This window comes from Mesocricetus auratus, unplaced genomic scaffold, assembly GCF_017639785.1.
Source record: "Mesocricetus auratus isolate SY011 unplaced genomic scaffold, BCM_Maur_2.0 Super-Scaffold_100011, whole genome shotgun sequence".
Classification (NCBI taxonomy): Eukaryota; Metazoa; Chordata; class Mammalia; order Rodentia; family Cricetidae; genus Mesocricetus; species Mesocricetus auratus.
This window is the reverse complement of record NW_024429195.1, coordinates 43,067,505-43,085,288: the sequence shown is the minus strand read 5'-3', so window position 1 is coordinate 43,085,288 and position 17,784 is coordinate 43,067,505. Positions and strand designations below refer to the sequence as shown.

Below are 17,784 nucleotides of genomic sequence, written 5' to 3'. Positions count from 1 at the left end.
TAATTACCTTATGCCGTTCTCCCCTTTTTAAAGTACACAAAACCACGCATGCCATTCTATTTGAAAGACAGTGCTGAGGGCCTTTATCATTTATTACAGGACTTAACAATTGATATTCAAGGTGTCAACCCACCAGAATTAACTTCTGTTGGAGGAAAAACTCATATTTGCAGAATTTTTGAGAAACACAGACTCTAGAATATTTGCTGCTTCCATCTGTAATTTTAAATGTGCTAACTGCATTCTTTCCCTAGTGTGTGAGTATCTCATAAATACACATCCCGATCTACTGGGCATTTTTATCTGTGGGTTGTCTGGAAGGTGGCTTTGTGCAACTAATATTAATAATGTTAGCCTATACAGAGCCTTGATGAATAAAATAATCACAGAGATGCTGCCCAAGTTAGGAGTTGTAAGTTTCCATTATGAGCCACCTTAGAGCACAGCTTAAAAATAAACAGCTGTAACTTCCCCAGCTGTCAAATAGTTGTACACTAGCAACTGATATAAAACTCTAAAGTACCTTTTAGATCAGACCAAGTGCTTTGCTAATTAGATTTTAAGATTAAGCTATTTCCAAAAGAATACAATCTTCTGGGGAGTGCCAGCCTATAATCCATGGCCAGAGAGTCTGGGAAACAGAAACAGTCCCATGGCTAAGCACTGAGCTGAACTCAAGAAAGCCAGTAACAGAGAGGGAGGACTGGTGACCAAAGGGATTAAGATTGGGCTGGTTTAACCCCCAGAAACAGCTGACCTGACAAAGGTTAACTTTTGAATCCCAGGCATCACCCTGGGAATCCAGCATGGGACTGATCAAGACCCCCTGAATGTGGGTGTCAGTGAGGAGGCCTAGGTAATTTATTGAGCCTTGGGCAGTAGATCAGTACTCATCCCGAGTATACACACGGACTTTGGACTCAACAATGTGAGATGCACTCCCACCCTGAACTCTTGGGGGTGACAGACTATGGACACCCCCATGGAGGGCCTCACCCTCCCTGGGGAAAGGAGGGGATAATGGGGAGGGTTGGTGGGAGGGCACGGGAGGAGGGGAGGGAAATGGAGAGGGACCTGGAACTGACTTGTGAAGCAACCTTGTTTCTAATCTAAATTTAAACTAAAAAAAAAGAATACAATCTTATTCACTAGGACTTGTAGCCAGCTGTATGTCTGTTGAGCCAGGGTAAATAGTACAAAGAAACCTAGTTGTAGTACCAGGACAATAATTAACTCTTTGCACTGATTTCTAACCTCAGTTTCATGGCCTTTGATTCAGACTCCATGGGATAGGATTTCCTGACTGGCCAGGGTTAGCTAAAAAGTATAAACTAACTTCATAGCACTGCTCAGTGGAATTCTCTTTCCCATGGAATGGAATTCAAGAATCTCTCCTTGGTTCTCTGGTCCTAATGACCACATCACTGTGTACAGCTTGCAGTTCATCGTTTGTATGTGTGGCTGTGCTACGTCTTAAGTTCTTTGAAGACATTAAGACTCTCTTCACTGAAGGATCTTTACAGATTTTCCCCCTTCTCTCCAAAATGCCATGCTTGTATTCTGTCATGAATAAATCTTATTTTGAAGGTTTCAGTTTAAATAAGACCTTGTCAAAATATCTCCCTGGAGAAACATCTATGTTCTACCTACTTGTAGTGTTATTGAAACACTGCTTTGCTTATTTATGCTAGGATACTTACTGTAGTTTTAGTTATGTACCTATTTACCTTTTCTTTCCATACTCTACAGTGAAGTCTGTGAGAACATAGATCACAGCTGTTTTATGAACAGTTGAAAATCCAGGACAGGATCATTGCCTTGAGCACAACAGACACCTAGGACATGGTCGAGTGAATGAGACCAGATGTTTTGTCCTTCAAAGTCAGTTGATTACATGCAAAGTGCAAAGACGTTATATTACCAGTTCCTTGACATTTAAGATTTAAAATTTTCATGAAGGATCTCAGTATATTGAGATAATTGTTAGGAGTCAGAAAGATAACCATTTTTAGTCACAATCCCTCCAAATTGTACTAGATTACTTTATAAGTAAGAATAGAATTTTATCTCTATGTAAGAATAATAAAATTAATCATTTTCAAAGTTATTCAAATGGCTGGAGAGATGGCTCTGCAGTTAAGAGCAATGGCTGCTCTTCCAGAGGACCTATGTTCGATCCTCTGTATCCACAGGGCAGCTTCCTACTGCCTCTAAGTTCAGATTCAGATCCAGGGGATCCAACACTTTCTCCTAGCTTCCGTGGGCACCAGACATACATCTATGCAGGACAAATATTCAGACACTTGTAATAATAATAATAATAATAAAACGTTATTTGAGTTTGAGTGACATGGCTGAGGAAGTGGCCTAGGTGTGAGGAACCCAGCTGTGTTTATCTCTCTTTTTTTTCTCTGAAGGAGTGTAGCTGAGCCCACTGATTTTCGTTCCACAACTTTGAACTACTTGGGTTCTAGATGTTAAACAATGAAGCTGTCTAAGGAACACAACTTTGAACTACTTGGGTTCTAGATGTTAAACAATGAAGCTGTCTAAGGAAACTATACTCACTGTTCAGATCTCTGTTCATGGCTTCTGTGGAGCAGGCATTTGTTAGCTGCTACATTACCATAGTGCTTTTAATGCACCCAGGAACCTCACTCACTAGCAATGCATCGCTCACTAGCCAGTCCGCGAATAGGTAGAGAGCTCTTCAGTTCTCACAATTTGCCAGGTCTTCTCACATGTCCTTTGCTTTCAATAAATCTTAAAAAGTCACCGGGTAAAGGGTGTTTTCTGACTTTGGTCCTGGAAAAATGCTCATTTCTGTAGAGTTTAAAGAATTTAAGCCCTTTATGGTGAGAAACCCACTTTGGTTTTGGGCAAAATCAATGTATTGACCTTTACACAGGACAATAGTGTTCCCTGTAAATTCCATACTAACAGGTGTGGTATAAGTTTTATCTGCTGGTCTTCCAAGGGAGTTTAGGGATCATCTGGTTAAACAAAAGGCCCCTGGGATCCATGATTTTAAAAAGTCACTAATTAACAATATAGTAAAAGGAAGTTTAGGAGGAAAAAAATTAAACAGCTATCATTTGTTAACAGAGTCCTTGGAGAAAGAGGCAACAATAGAATTAGAGATAGGTCACGTGCAACACAATGTGTCAGATGAAAAGCATGTATGGAGTTTTTATTCACTTTTCTTCTTATTGCTTGAGGGATTCTTCAGTGGAGTTCAAAGAAGCGTCTTAGAGAGTCCCTCATAGATGCTGGACTTGTGAGAAGTCATTCAAAAAAGCTATCACACTTAACTGTTTTTCCTCATTTCTGGGCCCTCTTCAACCTGAGGCATATTGGGCTATTCATTCGACTCATTATTAGAAGTTCTTAGAGACTGAACGCTCGCTCTTCCACCGTCTGAGATAAACCACTGCTGTTACGATGAAGCACGAGGGGAACCATGGCGGATTCCATGGCAGGCGAGGGTGACCGAGGCAGGGGACAAACACGCCAGGCAGACAGAGCTTAGTGAGAAGTTTTGTTAGAAAGGGAAAGAAGGGGGAGAAAAGAGAAAAGAGGCAAAGTGACACAGAGACAGAGACAGGACAGAGAGAAGAGGAAGACAGGAAAAGTCCTGCCTGCCCCAGGGGAGCAGAGGGAAAGAGAGCATAAGTGGGTGGGGTCTGTCTTTTAAAAGGGTCCTTTGCACCCGCCTGCAGACTATGTAGCCATAGAACCCTGGGCTGACCAGGGTACCGCCTGAGTGTATTCTGCCAGGTGACAGGGACAGACCGGCATAATGCCTGAATCCTTAACAATTGTCAAATTGATTTACTTCCTAACCTACAGCTGGGGTTGAAAAGAGACAAGCTATTTGGGTTGACATGATGGTTCAAGATTAACTTGTTCACAGTTTGTGAAAAGTTACTATTAATGCTAGTTTTATTAAAATTTTGTACCGAATAAGGTATCAAACCTGATAAATACATTTATTATAGTTAACAAATACATAGCTTCCCCCTTTCTAAATGTGTTGATAACATAGGTACTAGTAGAGTTACTAATATATTAACCTACCTTTGTATCATTGATTCAAATCCAAGGTTGGTTATCATTCTTTTAATAGAAAAAAGGATAATTTAACAATTATCCTTTTAGCTATTTTCTAAAAAAATGAAACACAAACATTTTTCAATTAAACCATAAACCTTAACGTTTTCTCTCTTGTTCTTCCCATAAATTTCATATTGACAACTTCACATCATAATAAATCACTGTAAGATCAAGTCCCTGTCTTTGAATTTTTAGTACTTTAACACTCCAAGTTATTTTTAAAAACCCAATGTCATGTTTTAAATCAAAGTCACTCAAGTTGGAGTACAGTAAATTGTTAACAACTTGCTATATTTTATTTAAAATTCTAGTACTGATATTTTGACTTGAATTATTTTGCAGCCCCTCACCCCTTGTCTGGCTATATAGCCTAGACTGGTCTTGAAGTCTCAATTCTCATGCCTCAGCCTCCAGAACACTGGTATTAATTTCCCCCCGATTTTCTGTGCATGTAAGATGAATGGGTACTATGTTTACACATGTGGGCACATGTGTATATGCATATACAAGTATGGGTGTGCACACATGTTAAGGTCTGAGATTCAATCATCTTCTAATGCATTTCAACCCTATTCACTGAGGCAAAGTCTCTCATTTAAAATCAGAGCTTATCTATATGGCTAGAATTGCTAGTCAGCTTGTTCTGGGTATCCTTTGTTTCTGTTATCCAAGGCTGGAATTCCAGGTAGTCCTGCAGGCCCATTTGGCACTTATCTGGCTTCTGAGGATCTGAACTCTGACATTATGCCTACATGGTAAGCACTTTAACCACCAAGTCATCTCCCCACTCTCTAAAATGAAATAAACTATATACACATGAGGACATGGCATCAGTTGTTAGAGAAATGAGAGTATTCGGGACTGGAAGGTGTTGGTTATTGGAACAATATCTTTGTGAGTAGAGATGAGGGCTGTTTCACAGTTGGAGGAGGAGCATGGGTATTTCATTCAGTATATCAAAGAACAACTCTGATTTATTGAACTAAAGTGTGGAAATAGTATATACATGGGAGAAAGGCCATGAGGATACCACCACACCCTCTCTGCTAACAACAAAAATGAAGAGAAACCTGTGAGACATATAAGGAGGTCAGGAAGCAGTGAATATTACTTTATTCCCACTGAGCCTTCTGATAGACTGGCAGTAGTATTTAAGAGACCAATGTGGGCAGTTAGCACTAGACAAGCTTGGCTCAGTTATCAGGGAGGCACTTTCAATTGCTTCCTGATTGTCTGGAATGTCTGAAGAGCATGTAATAGGCATGATGTGTCTCCACATGCATGCTATGGCACACGTGAGCCTACACTCACACATATAAATAAATAGATAAAACAGATAATTAACACGCAACCAACTAACTGAATGAATTAATGAATGTTAAAAAGAGAAAGAAGAGAACGTGGAATTTAGAGGACCTCTTGGGTAGTCAGTTCTGTCTTTGTGCAGTATGGGTCCCAAGGATTGAATTCAGTTTGCTAGGAAAGGCAGCAATTTGCACTCTGAGTCATCTCTCTGGCTCTGAAGTAACATCTTGATTTAAACTTTATTTTATGAAATAAAAAATCCTCTCTCCACAGAATTAAAAGACAGCATTATTTGCGTATATAATGTGCACATAAAAACACATATGGTACTTCTAAAGTGTTATTCTGGACTTACAATTTCAAGAATTGAGGAACAAAAATGAATTGTGTATCTCTCTGAAAAAGGACCAGTATATGGCTTTGTTCTCTTTTATGGATAAACCTTCTTGCTAATCTGGTCAAGTGTGTAACCATGAACCCGATGAACATAACCAAGTCAGTAGGATATAGTGGATGCTAGGTACCAAGACACATGGTCACAATAAAGTTTATATCACACTGTGAGAGCAAAGACATGCAATACTTCTGCTACAGTATGTCTGTTATTATGAGAGGCATATTGGCCATCAGCTTATGATTGCGTCTCTGTCTGTTGCTGCGGTCTCATCAGTCCACTTGGTCAACAATCATGCTATATTGTGGCCATGCTACTATTTACACTCACATTTCTTAGGAAATGCCTGGCACGCAGTGGATAACACCAATGCCCTCTGAATTTCCCTTCTGCATGGAAAATACTCATGAGGTTGGCACTTCAGTGTGTCACCTGTGCTGCTGCCAACCTTTCACAGCTGTGCATCTCAGTGACTGTCTCATTGCCTTGGGGAACTTTCCGTCTTTTACGTTTTCTATGCTGTAGAGCAAAGTGCCAAACACATTCCTAAATATTCACTAATTTGTGAATGACATACCAGAGAACTTTTAGGGCTCTCTCTGTCCTTGGGGGGGAGGTGATTATTGGAACAGAGTGAGTATTAGATTTTTGGAGAGTTTTAAATATTCAAAGTAACATTTTTTTCCTTGTCTTCAGAATAGGCACTATGGGACCAATTGTGCTAATAAACAATATGTTCCCTAGGGGTCTTGGTACTGGGGGTTAGTAACAACCCTTTGTTTCGATCTTAAAGAACAAAGGTTAAATAGATATTTAAGAGAAGGCATCCCAGAGAGACTAGCGAGGAAGTTGCAAGGGGAGCATTGAGCATAGGTCACCAGCAGGCTCGAGAGAAGAGCAGCAGAGATGGAACGATGGGGTTCGATTTCATCCTTGCATTGAGTGGCCTTCAAAAGAGTTTGTTTCTTTACTAGCATGTATCAATAATACAAAGTGATAATCCTTATTTGGCATATCAGAATGCTTATACTGTAGTGCCGGAGGTATCTTTACATTGCCCTCAAATCGTTTAGAAAGCCACAGGTCTTTACTAGGTAGAGAGAGTAGTTATGCAACCTATGAACTGTCTTTCTCTTGAGAAGATCCCTTTAAAATTTTGCAAATATACTATGGTTTCTGGTTTTTGTGTTTTTATGGGATTTCTGTGTGTGCAAAGGCCTCTGCATCTATATATGTTTCTTGTATTTTTTCTTTGGCTTGTTTGTTTTTATTTTATGTTATTATTTTTAAATGCCTATTTTCTTTTTTATGATGCTCAATGAAATAAGTTGGAACTTGTATAGCAAAGGAGAAAAGCAATACCAACAAATTGTCTTCTGACCTCCACATGCACACAGTGGTGTATGCATTCCCACACACATGCACACAGTGGTGTATGTATTCCCACACACATGTACACAGTGGTGTATGCATTCCCACACACATGCACACAGTGGTGTATGTATTCCCACACACATCTATGGTACACAAACAAATGTATCATTTTAAACAACAAATTGTCTTCTCACCTACACATACACACAGTGGTGTATGCATTCCCACACACATGCACACAGTGGTGTATGCATTCCCACACACATGCACACAGTGGTGTATGCATTCCCACACACATCCATGGTACATAAACAAATGTATCATTTTAAACTTGTATGTGTGAAGCATTACAAAGAGGTCTCCTATTTAGTCACATCCCACATGATGTTTTAATAACAGACCATGTGTCAGGTTATATATACCATAAGACAAGGTGTACAGTGGGCAAAACCATCTAGCTTTGAACACCTACATGGTAGTGTTCCCACAATGCTCAGTTCAACTAATAACTCATTTTCTCAGAATGTAAATGCCTATTTTCTAATGAAAAAGAGAAATGAAGGATGTAATTTGAATGGGAAGGGAGGTGGGGAGGTTTTGGGAGGGGAAACTGTGATCAGAGTATATTGTATGGAAAAATCTATTTATTTTCAATAAAAAACTTAAGAAGAAGTTTTAAATTACAGAGCAATTGAGACAACTGTACAGAGGAGCCTTTTAAAAATTAAAGTTTTTCATTTATTTTACATACCAACCACAGTTTCCCCTCCCTCTTCTCTTCCTGTTCCTTCCCCCACCCCCATTCCCCATCCACTCCTTCTGCCATACAGAAGAGTCTTTTACATGGCACATGTTCAATTTCTCTTATTAATAAACCTTACATTATTCTGATGCATTTTTATAACTAGTCAACTAGTAATGACAAGTTATTGCTAAACAAATACCATCACTTATTCCGATTTTTTTCATTTCTAGATTTTATTCTCTAAAGAATAGTTTTTAAAGCATAGTTTTTTTTATTAAAGTAAACCATCTGAAGCATTATACAGTGATCACTGACTCCCAATAGAAGTTGTGAAATGTCTATCCTGAATTCAGAATTTAATTCATTATAGTAAATTATAGATTACTTAAAATTCAATCATTGTGTTTTGTCCTCAAATTCTTTTTTTTGTATTTATTTTTTTTCTTTTTAAATTTAAATTTAGATTAGAAACAAGGTTGCTTCACGAGTCAGTTCCAGGTCCCTTTCCGTTTCCCTCCCCTCCTCCCGTGCCCTTGCCCAACCCCCAACCCCCCATATCACATTTATTTCCATTTCTCAGCCATTTTAGACTCATTTAATGAGAATTCCCTATTTAGTTCTGCAGCCCACTTTTTAATTGGATCCTTTGGTGTTTTGGAGACTTGCTTCTTGAGTTCTTTGTAAATTTTGGAGATCAACCCTCTGTCAGATGTGGGGTTAGTGAATAGGTTTTCCCATTCTGTGGGCTGCCTTTTTGTCTTGTTGACTGTGTCCTTTGCCTTACAGAAGCTTCTCAGTTTCAGGAGGTCCCATTTCTTAATTGTTGATCTCACTGTCTGTGCTACTGGTGTTATGTTCAGGAAGCTGTCTCCTGTACCAATTCGTTCAAGGGTACCACCCACTTTCTCTTCTAAGAGGTTCAGTGTGGCTGGATTTATGTTGAGGTCTTTGATCCATTTGGACTTAAGTTTTGTGCATGGCGATAAACATGGATCGATCTGCATTCTTCTACATGCCAGCACCATTTGTTGAAGATGCTTTCTTTATTCCATTGTATATTTTTAGCTTCTTTGTCAAAGATGAGATGTTCATACATGTGTGGGTTAATATCAGGGGTTTCAATTTGATTACATGGGTCTACCTGTCTATTTTTGTGCCAATACCAAGCTGTTTTCAGGACTATAGCTCTATAATAGAGCTTGAAGTCAGGGATGGTGATGCCTCTGGACGTTGCCTTGTTGAACAGGGTTGTTTTGGCTATCCTGGGTCTTTTGTTTTTCCATACAAAATTGATTATTGTTCTTTCAAGGTCTGTGAATAATTTTGCTGGTATTTTAATGGGGATTGCATTGAATCTGTAGATTGATTGCTTTTGGCAGGATTGCCATTTTTCATACATTGATCCTACCTATCCAAGAGCATGGAAGATCTTTCCATTTTCTGAGGGCTTCTTTAATTTCTTTCTTTAAAGATTCAAAGTTCTTGCGATACAGGTCTTTCACTTGTTTGTTTAGCATTACCCCAAGGTATTTTATGTTGTTTGTGGCAATTGTAAAGGGTGATGTTTCTCTGATTTCTTTCTCAGCCCTTTTATCATGTGTATATAGTAGGGCTACTGATTTCCTTGAGTTGCTCTTGTAGCCTGCCACTTTGCTGAAGGTGTTAATCAGCTGTAAGTGTTCCCTGTTAGAGTTCTTTGGGTCATTGATGTAAACTATCATATCGTCTGCAAACAGTGAAAGTTTGACCTCTTCCTTCCCAATTTGTATCCCCTTGGTCCCCTTTTGTTGTCGTATGGCAATGGCTAGAACTTCAAGTACCAGTGTTGAAAAGGTATGGAGAGTGGACAGCCTTGTCTTGTTCCTGATTTTAGAGGAATTGTGTTGAGTTTCTGTCCATTTAGATCGATGTTGGCTGTTGGTTTACTGTATATAGCTTTTATTATGTTTAAGTATGTCCCTGTTATCCCAGATCTCTCCAAGACCTTTATCATGAAGGGGTGTTGGATTTTGTCAAAGGCTTTTTCAGCATCTAGTGAGATGATCATGTGATTTTGTTTTTCAGCTTGTTTATATGGTGGTTTACGTTGATGGATTTTCATATGTTGAACCATCCCTGCATCCCTGGGATGAAACCTACTTGATCGTGGTGAATGATTGTTTTGATGTGTTCTTGGATCTGATTTGCCAGTATTTTATTGAGTATTTTTGCATCAATGTTCATGAGGGATATTGGTCTGAAGTTCTCTTTCTTAGTTGTGTCTTTGTGTGGCTTGGGGATCAAGGTTATTGAAGTCTCGTAGAAAGAGTTTGGCAAAGACTCTTCTGCTTCTATTGCGTGGAATACTTTGAGAAGAATTGATATAAGCTGTACTTTGAATTTCTGGTAGAATTCTGCACTGAGGCCATCTGGACCTGGGCTTTTTTTTTGGTTGGGAGACTTTTGATGACTGCTTCTATTTACATAGGGGTTATAGGTCTATTTAAATTGCTTATCTCTTCTTGATTTAATTTTGGCAAGTGATAGCTATGCAGGAAGTCGCCCCTTTCCTTTAAATTTTCGAATTTTGTGGAGTACAGGTTTTCAAAGTATGACCTGATGATTCTCTGAATTTCCTCAGAGTCCGTTGTTATGTCCCCCTTTTCATTTCTGATTTTGTTAATTTGCATGTTCACACTCTGCTGTTTGGTAAGTTTGGACAAAGGTTTGTCTATCTTGTTGATTTTCTCAAAAACCAACTCTTTGTTGCATTGATTCTTTGTATTGTTTTCCTAGTTTCTACTTTATTGATTTCAGCCCTCAATTTGATTATTTCCTGGCATCTACTCCTCCTGAGGGAGTTTGCTTCTTTATGAATTTTTTGGTTTGTTCTTTCTTCCATTTCTTGCATTTTTTGGTTTGCTTTTTCTTCCATTTCTTGCATTTTTTGGTTTGTTTATTCATCCATTTCTTTGAGGGATTTTCCTATATCCTCTTTTAGGGCCTCTATCATTTTCATGAAGTTGTTTTTAAAGTCATTCTCTTCTGCTTCATTTGCATTGGAATGTTGGAGTCTTGCTGGTGTGGAGTCTCTAGCATCTGGTGGTGTCTTATTTGTTTTTCTATTGCTGGATGTGTTTTTGTATTGTCTCTTTCCTATCTCTTCTTCTAGTGGGTGCAGAAAGAGCTCCTTACTGGTCTGGTGGTTAGGGGACCAGAGTTCCCTTTTGGTGGGTGCTAGCAAGTCCAATAATCTGGTAGTTCTTCTATTCCTCGTCCTCGTTCTGGTCCTGTGGGTGGGGAAGAAGACCAGGAATCTGGGGGGTGTTTAGCCTCCCACCTGGTCACCTGGTCCCTTTGCTGGATCTGCTGGTTTCCTGGTCTCGTTGGTGGGAGAAAAGACTTGGAATTTGGGGTGCTTGGCTCCAGTCGGGATTGGAAGCTCCGTGCAGTTCCCAGGCAATCCCCAGCCACTGGGACACAGGCCTGGATACAGGGCCTGTTTTACCTGGTCCCACAGGAACATCTGGCCAGCTGGTCTTTCTGGGTTCACTGGATCCTCTGGTTTCCTGGTCTTGGTGGGAAAGAAGACCTGGAATCTGGGGTGATTGGCTCCTGCTGGGATTGGAATCTCCTTGCAGTTCCCAGGCAATCCTCAGGCACTGGGACACAGACCCGGATGCAGGGCATGTTTTACCTGGTCCAGCAGGAACAGCTGGTCCCCTGGTCTCCTTGGATCCACTGGTTTCCTGGCCTCGTTGATGGGAGAGAAGACCTGGAGTATGGGGTGCTTGGCTCCCACTGGTATTGGAATCTCTGTGCAGTTACCAGGCGATTCCCAGGCACTGGAACACAGGCCCGGATTCAGGGCCTGTTGTACCTGGTCCCGCCAGAACAGCTGGTCCCACTTATTCCGATTTTATTTATTTATTTTTATTTTTTTCATTTTTTGATTTCATTTTATATTACATCACAGTTATTCACATTTTTAAAAGCGTTTACCTAGTAGCCTTCTCTATTCCAGAATCTTATCTAGAATGAGCATACTGAATTGAGATGTACTTTAAGGCTCCTCTTGGCTGTGATAATCTCAAATTTTCCTTGCTGTCAATGATCTTGCTAGCTTTGAGGAGTCTTGATCAGATATTTTATAGGGTGATCCACACCTGTAATTTGTCTCAGGTTCTGAGGAAAAAGGCCACACAAGCAAAGTGGAATTTAAATATATTGTGGCAGGAAATCTAAAGGTCAACTTCTGATCAGTTAGTGAACTATCAAATTTGGAAGCTAGAAGGTTCTGGAAGAATTTTAGAAAATAGTATTTACGAGTGATAAACCCCATGCATCAGGATGACTAATACTGAGAAAAAAAGTAGAAACTGGATATCCTTAGGGAGTTTTCAATAGAATTCTGAGAGACTCAGATTTTAGGTTTGTAGTTTAACAGCCTTGACAGGAATCTGAGACATGGGTATGAAGGTTTTTTCTCTTCATGGATCTTCCCCTTCAAGAAAGAACTATTGTTTAAACAATTTCATTTTTTCTTTTATTTTTGAGGTTATCCTATAATTACATCATTCTCCTTTTGTTTTCTCCCTCTTTCAAATTCATGGTCTCTTTTTTCATTAATTGCTGTTACATGCACATATGTTTGTACATATGTTCCTAAATATAATATGCCCAGTTTGTACAGTGCAACTTGTATGTATGTTTTCAGGGATGATCATTGCATATCGATAACCCTTCGGTGTGCTCTTCCCTGGGGGAGACTACTTCTCCCACTCTCAGCATTCCTTAGTTGCCGGTAGCAGAAAAACTTTTTAATGGAAGAAACTGCAATGCTGAGGTGTACAGAAGGAAGACTTGAGATCAGGGTGGCATAGACACATACCTTTGGAGACACGTGTGGAAAAATTAGCTATTTCCATGTGAAATTTTAATCTTTATGTAAAAGTATATGCTACAAAGTTCTGAATATTTTGGTTGATCAAACTTGGTATGGTAAGTTTCAGTAGTCACTGGATTTGGTGTAAGAGTGACCATGGTATTGATGTTCTATATCTACCCCTGTTCTGTGCACAATGTGGCCTGATTTGCATTTCCTCATATCAAGTGGGTGACCAAGAAGAGAATATCCCATTTTCTAGAACACAGGTAGATGGTTGCCTTTTCTGAACTTAATTACTTTCTATTATTTATCCTATCCAAATATAGTTGGTTCTTGGATGGTAAGTTGGATAGGATTAAAAAGAAATCTTAAAATTATTCTTTTTGTGATTTGAGAGAAGCTCTCTGTGCTCAGGATGGTCTTGAACTTGCTGTGTAGCCTAGGATGAACTTGCTAACTAGCCTAGCCTTGAACTCTTGACCTTCCTGCCTCTGCTTTCTCAGTGCTGATATTACAAGTGTGCCACCCTGCCTGGCTAGAAGATTCTTTGAAATATTCTTAGCTTACACCATTGTCCAAAGCAAGTAAGGAGATTAACCACTGTAAACACTGCTTGCTAAGGGTTCACACTTCAGGTGTCATCATTAACATACTTGCTTAGTAAATATGCTGATCTTGCAGATGTGTACTTAATTATCAGAAAGGAAGCCTGAGGACATTATTATGTTTTGTTGTTGTTTTAGAAAATTTAAAATGAAAAGAAGAAATTCTTTGAATAATCCTTCTTTCTCTGAATATTTTTGTAGTATAAAGGGGGATTGTACCTTTAATACATGCATGATCTTATTTAGAATATACCCGAGCAATTAGACGACGTTTGGTAGGAGTAAATAATAGCTGTGTGTACACCATGAAGGCACAGAACTTTATTTTCATAATTACAGAACAGGAATATAACATGCTGTTCCCTTCATAGACCATTGTGCATATATCTGTGATGATACAATATTCTAAAAATAACTCTTACATCCTAAGAGACTCTACTTCAAAGCTAGAGTTAATAATATACCTTGAAGCAATTTAAGACTTAAGCCTATTATCCTACCATGTACTCGAACTGTTTGACTACTTTTAAGAGAACAATGTAAGAACTGACCTTACTTGCTATGGACTTCCCACGTAATTGACTTTTACAACCTAAACTAATGCATAGCTGCAGTCTTAAGCTAATGTACTCTCCCATGCCCCTGACCCAGACAATGCATGTGTATCATTTGCTGAAAGCAGAAAACACAAGTTGTTTTTTTTATATTTTATTTTCCAGTTTAAATTTAGATAAGAAACGAGGTTGCTTCACAAGTCAGTTCCAGGTCCCGCTCCCATTCCCTCCCCTCCTCCCGTGCCCTCCCCCCAGCTCCCCCACCCCCCGCTATCCCCTCATTCCCCCAGGGAGGGTGAGGCCCTCCATGGGGGTGTCCATAGTGTGTCATTTCATATAGGGCAGGGCCTAGACCCTTCCCCAAGAGTTCAGGGTGAGAGTGCACCTCACATTGTTCTATGGGAGTCCAAAGTCCGTGTGTATACTTGGGATGGGTACTGATCTGCTGCCCAAGGCTCAATAGATTCCCTAGGCCTCCTCACTGACACCCAGATTCAGGGGGTCTTGATCAGTCCCATGCTGGATTCCCAGGCTGATGGAAAACACAAGTTGTAAACAACTTTTCTGCCATAAAGGCTGAAGGCAACCATTTATGGATATTGGTTGATAAGCAATGTTTGTTATCTGGGTTGGTTGGGATCAAACGGAGCCAGTGACTTAATCCCTTTAAAACTCTGTCAAAGTTTTCTGTAAAGTATCCCATTCCTTTCCCATGTGATGTTTCTGTGCTGTTCAATAAAGTCAGAGTGAAGCCCTCTGTTAGAGACAGACAGATAGACAGACAGATAGATACACAGATAGTTGCATAACAGACACACATGACATGTACAGGAACACATAACTCATCTCTCTCTCACACACAGACACACAGACACACAGACACACAGACACACACACACAGAGAGAGAGAGAGAGAGAGAGAGAGAGAGAGAGAGAGAGAGAGAGAGAGAGAGAGAGAGAATCACACAGATACAGAGACGTGACAGACGGGTACAACAACACAGACAGATACACACACAGGGACAGACACAGATACTGATGAAGACACAGACGCAGGCTAATATAACTGACAGACAAGATACAGGGAGTGTGATGGAGAGAGCTCAAATTTGGGCTTGTTCTTGGTTATATGACAACAAAGGAAAGTGCTTTTATTCCTTTCCTTAATGTGACACCAGTGTATTATTGGTAACCCAGAGTTAATCACTAATGAATACAGTCTTCACACATATCTAAGCCATTACCCTGATCTTTCATCTTCCTTCTCACATATTCAACAACACCTGTCTTTGTCACCAAGAAAGCTCAAATATCAGGTCTGTCTCAAAGAAATGTTCAGTTCCCCACTTTGTCTTCCCTTACAGATTTTCAACAAAACTAGTCTCATTTACTTTTGCTTTTAAATAAGGTATTTAGATTGAGATCACCACCTTGCATAGGGAGACTCTTCAGAGGAGCATATCACAGATACACATGAACTTCTCAGATACTGATACTCTGATAGCACCCGATAAGCCTTCCCTAAGATGCTTGAGTCAGCAGCTGAAAGATGAGCTGAACTTCAGTTCATTGATGTGGCCAGCTTGTTAGAGAAGATGAGGTAGCAGGGCAAGAGGGAAAGGTGTTTAGTCTTCAGAGAATGGATAACGCAGGTACACTCCAAGTGTAGGTTTGTCAGCACTCCCTTCATGAGTGTTATGAGACAAACCAATGAAATATCAACAGCTGAAAGTTGTTAACTCTTAGTGTTGGAACTTTGATCATATTGAAACATGGTACATGTTTTTAAAAGAGAGTCTTTAATTACTCTTTATGAGTCAAGGATGGAGATCAAAGTACTCCCAAGAAGTGAGACATGATTTAGTGAGTGAGACGTGGGTATTTAGATCCCACATCTTGAGAAGGACATATGACCAGAGACACAACTCTTATTATTTGTATGCCTTTTGTATGACACTGGGAATTTGTGTAATCTGATGTTTGAAAAGTACAATAATTGAAGAAAAATAAACTCCTATGTAAAATAAACTAAGTAAAATAAACTTAAAAGAAGGTGAAATAATTTACTTGATTTTCATTTGGATTATAAGAGAAAACTGCTCTTGGGGAAAAATTATCTTGAGGAATTTATGTGATGGGAAGGAAACACACATTGTTAGGTTCATGAATGCTGCTTATGGTTACTTAGACTTAAGTTTAGGTTAGCCTAAAAACTTATTTCTTTGTGAGAAAGATAATTTGTTTTACTGTGTCTTTGAAAGCTTCTTTCACTTGCTTGTTTCGAAGTGTGTAAATGAATGGGTTAAGCAAAGGGGCGACTGATGTTGTGAGCACAGACACAACCTTATTGATGGCCACTCCTTCCTTTGCTGAAGGTTTGATGTAGATGAAAATGCAGCTGCCGTAGGTGATAGAAACCACAATCATATGGGAAGAGCAAGTGGAAAAGGCTTTTTTCCTTTGTTGGGCAGAAGGAAACTTTAAAATAGTCTTGATGATATATGTGTAGGACAGAACAACACACACTAGAGTAATAATGAGTGTCAGTATGGCAAAAGCCAAGACAATTTTCTCTATAAACACTGTGTCTGAGCAGGTTATCTGTAGAATGGGAGACGCATCACATCCAAAATGATCAATCACATTGGAGTCACAGAACTCCAGCTGGAGGCCTATGCCAAGAGGCGGGAGGATGATCAACAGGCCAGCAAACCAACAGAAGAGGACGAGAATGGTGCACACTCGGTTGTTCATGATGGTGGTGTAATGCAGGGGCTTGCAGATGGCAACATAGCGGTCATAGGACATGGCAGCAAGGAGGAAAAATTCTGTTGCTCCAAAGAGGACAACAAAAAACAACTGAGTAGCACAAGCGTTGTAAGTAACAGTATTATCTCCTGTAGCCATCATGTACAGGAATCTGGGGATACATACAGTTGTGAAGGAGACTTCTAAGAAAGAAAAATTTCGGAGAAAAAAGTACATGGGCGTTTTAAGATGGGCATCCAAAAGTGTGAGAGTGATAATGGTGAGGTTCCCAGCTACACTCAACATGTAGGTGAGAAACAAAAATAGAAAAATTATAACTTGTAGTTTTGGATCATCTGTCAACCCCAGCAGGATGAATGTTGTTATTGTCGTATGATTTCTCATCCCTATCTTGTGCCAAGTCACAAGTATTTGGATCTGAAGAGAGAAGTGTTAGAAGAATCTGGTATTGTAACACAAGTGAAGATATGCCAGCCAGGGAGCCCTTATGCACACAATTTTCTTTCACTTGACAACCAATTTGTTAATACAGCTATACCACAAGTGTCCTACTTGGTGGCTTCTATGGAAATATCTGTACTGGTTTTATGTGTATAATTCTCTGACATTTCTAAACTCTCTACATTTCTACAGATGACAGATAAAAACCAAACAAAACACAAATCATGTGTATGTATAACATACAATTTCTCAGCTCTGTTGTCTCAAGGTATAAATTGTACCTTACTCTACCTAAAAGAAATCTTGGCAACTCTGGAGTTCTTTATTCCCCTTTCATCTTTTTAAATCTTTTTTCATTCCCACCATTCTGTAATGCTCTATTTCACAAACCAAGAAACATCTGCTAATTAGGATTTGATGTTGATCATCTCATGTGATCATCATTAAGTTTAGAAGTAGCATATCATTTTAAAGTGACAGCTTTGTTATTTGAATTTCAGATTAGCCCTAAATAAGGTGATTAAAAGTGTGAAATACACATTGTGGCCTTTGGTTTATCATTCTGGTATTTGGCAATGAAAAGCTTTTCTCTAGTAAGTTTCGGGACTTTTTAAGTA

General features: G+C 39.4%; 1 protein-coding gene across 1 annotated transcript; it reads right to left on the bottom strand.

The window, feature by feature from the left end:
- Positions 1-16,171: 16,171 nt before the first annotated feature.
- Positions 16,172-17,110, bottom strand: LOC101840941 (olfactory receptor 6C2-like). Its single transcript, XM_005079686.2, has one exon. The coding sequence runs from the start codon at positions 17,108-17,110 to the stop codon at positions 16,172-16,174; it is 939 nt and encodes a 312-aa protein (XP_005079743.1).
- Between the last annotated feature and the right edge of the window lie 674 nt (positions 17,111-17,784).

Bases quoted from the DNA above. Each gene is read 5' to 3' on its own strand.
- LOC101840941 (XM_005079686.2), bottom strand. From the start codon at position 17,110: ATGAGAAATCATACGACAATAACAACATTCATCCTGCTGGGGTTGACA.